Source organism: Notothenia coriiceps, unplaced genomic scaffold (genome assembly GCF_000735185.1).
Source record: "Notothenia coriiceps isolate Sejong01 unplaced genomic scaffold, NC01 NC01_scaffold00031892, whole genome shotgun sequence".
NCBI classification, from domain to species: domain Eukaryota; kingdom Metazoa; phylum Chordata; class Actinopteri; order Perciformes; family Nototheniidae; genus Notothenia; species Notothenia coriiceps.
In genome coordinates this window covers 1,254-3,531 of record NW_011364593.1, presented here as the reverse complement: position 1 = coordinate 3,531, position 2,278 = coordinate 1,254, and the positions used below count along the sequence as shown (strand labels likewise).

Sequence of the window (2,278 nt, the reverse complement as noted above, 5' to 3'; positions counted from 1 at the left end):
GTGAGACCATGGTGAGGACCTGTGGGACCTGGTGAGCCTGTTGGAGACCTGGTGGACCTGGTTGGACCTGGGGAGACCTGGGGAGGACCTGGTGGGACCTGGGGCAGACCTGGTGGCGACCTGGTGGGACCTGGACCTGGTGAGACCTGGTGGGGGACCTGGTGAAACCTGGTGAGACCTGCGTGTGACCTGGTGGGGATCTGGGTGAAACCTGGTGAACCTGTGGACCTGGGGAACCTGGTGAGGACCTGTGTGACCCTGGTGAGACTGGTGAGACCTGGTGGGACTGGTGAGACCTGTGAGACCTGGTGAGACCCTGGTGGGAGACCTGGTGGGAACCTGGTGAGACCTGGTGGGACCTGGGAGACCATGGTGAAACCTGGTGAGACCCTGTGTGGACCCTGGTGAGACCTGGTGTGACCTGGTTGAGACCCGTGGACCTGGTGGGACCTGGACCTGGTAAGACCTGGTGAAACCTGGGGAGGACCTGGTGTGACCTGGTTTGACCTGCGTGAGGACCCGGTGGACCTGGGGAGACCTGGTGAGACCTGGTGGGACCTGGTGGGACCTGTGGAAGACCTGGTTGAGACCTGGTGAGACCTGGTGGACCTGGTGGGGACCTGTGGGGACCTGGTGGGACCTGGTGAAGACCTGTGGGACCGTTGTGTGAGACCCCCTGGTGTGACCCTGGTGGACCTGGTGAGACCTCGGTGGACTGGTGGGACCTGGTGGGACCTGGACCTGTGAAGACCTGGTGGGACCTGGTGAGACCTGGTGTACCTGGGGGGGATCTGGTGAGACCTGGTGGGACCTGGTGGGTATGACCGAGTGAGGACCCTGGGAGACCTGGTGAGACCCTGGTGGCGACCTGGGAACCTGGTGGACCTGGAACCTGGTTGAGAACCTTGGTTGAGACCCTGTGTGACTGGTGGAGACCTGGTGTGACCTGGTGAGACCTGGTGAGACCTGGGGAGACCCCTGGTGAGACCTGTGGGCCTGGCTGAGACCTGGTGGTACCTGGTGGGACCTGGTGAGACCTGTGAGACCTGGTGAGCGACCCTGGCGGGACCTGGTGAACATTGGTGGGACCTGGTGAGACCTGGTGGACCTGGTGGGACCTGGTGAGACCTGGTGGGATTGGTGGGACCTTGGTGAGACCTGGTGGACACTGGTGAGGCCTGGTGAGACCTGGTGGACTGACCTGGTGAGGACCTGGTGGGACCTGGTGGAGACCTGGTGGGACTCGGTGGACCTGGTGAGACCCTGGTGGGACCTGGTGAGACCTTGGTGGACCCTGGTGGGACCCTGTTGGGACCTGGTGAATCCTGGTGGGACCTGGTGAACCTGGTGAGACCTGGTGGGGACCCTGGTGAGACTCTGGATCCGGTGAGGGACCTGTGTGAAACCTGGTGAGATCCCTGGTGGGACCTGGTACCGGTGAGACCTGGTGAAATCCTGGTGAGACCTGGTGGGACCTGGGGAGACCTGGTGAGACCTGGTGGGGACCTGGTGAGTACCTGGTGGGACCTGGTGAGACCTGGTGGGACCTGGTGGGGACCTGGTGGGACCTGGGTGAGACCTGGTGGAGACCTGGCGGGATCCTGGTGAGACCTGGTGGGACCCTGGTGGGACCTGGTGAGACTGTGTGGGGGACCTGGTGGACCCTGTGTTGATGACCTGGTGAGATCCTTTGTGGGACCTGGTGGAGAACCTGGTGGAACCCTGGTGGGACCTGGTGGAGTCAACTGTTTGAGAGTCTTAAAGCAGAGAATCATTTCTGTTTAACGTGAACACAGTCGTGAGGTTAGTTCAGAGAATAAAAGACGGATATTAAAAGAGGACGTCTTATCGGACACCAATAAATAAAGATGTAATTTTAAATCAAAATCTTAAATTAAAGGGAATCTTAGGTATTTCCCTACAACTCCGAATATTTATCATTTTGCCATTTCATTAAAATACCTGTCGCTGTTTTATTTAAGTAAACTTATATAATATTTATCTTAAATATTTCCACTTCAGTTATCGGCACATTGAACTCACGACCAACGATTAATCATTCACTGCTTTCTTGGTTATATTTAGGTTTGGACTTCTGATAACTTCCACAACATCTTCAGAAGTTATTAAACACAGAGGTAAAGTGGAGATTAAAGACAACATGCAACAAAGGGACAGAGAGGAGAGGAAGGAAGGAGAGGAGGGAGGAGAAAGGAGATGAGTGAGGGAGGAATGCAGAGGTCCTTGCTGCAGGAGGAAATACTTCCTGTGTGATTGA

The 2,278-nt window shown here is 56.8% G+C and overlaps 1 protein-coding gene across 1 annotated transcript in view; it reads right to left on the bottom strand.

The window, feature by feature from the left end:
* Nucleotides 1–1,757, bottom strand: part of LOC104960553 (mucin-2-like) — a gene marked incomplete at its 5' end in the record, with an annotated part of 6,166 nt that extends 4,409 nt beyond the window's left edge. The window contains 4 exons of the mRNA XM_010788628.1: nucleotides 78–296; nucleotides 340–568; nucleotides 937–966; nucleotides 1,466–1,757. Of these exons, the coding sequence (XP_010786930.1) occupies nucleotides 78–296; nucleotides 340–568; nucleotides 937–966; nucleotides 1,466–1,757 (770 nt within the window). The remainder of the gene's footprint in view (nucleotides 1–77; nucleotides 297–339; nucleotides 569–936; nucleotides 967–1,465) is intronic.
* Nucleotides 1,758–2,278: the final 521 nt, after the last annotated feature.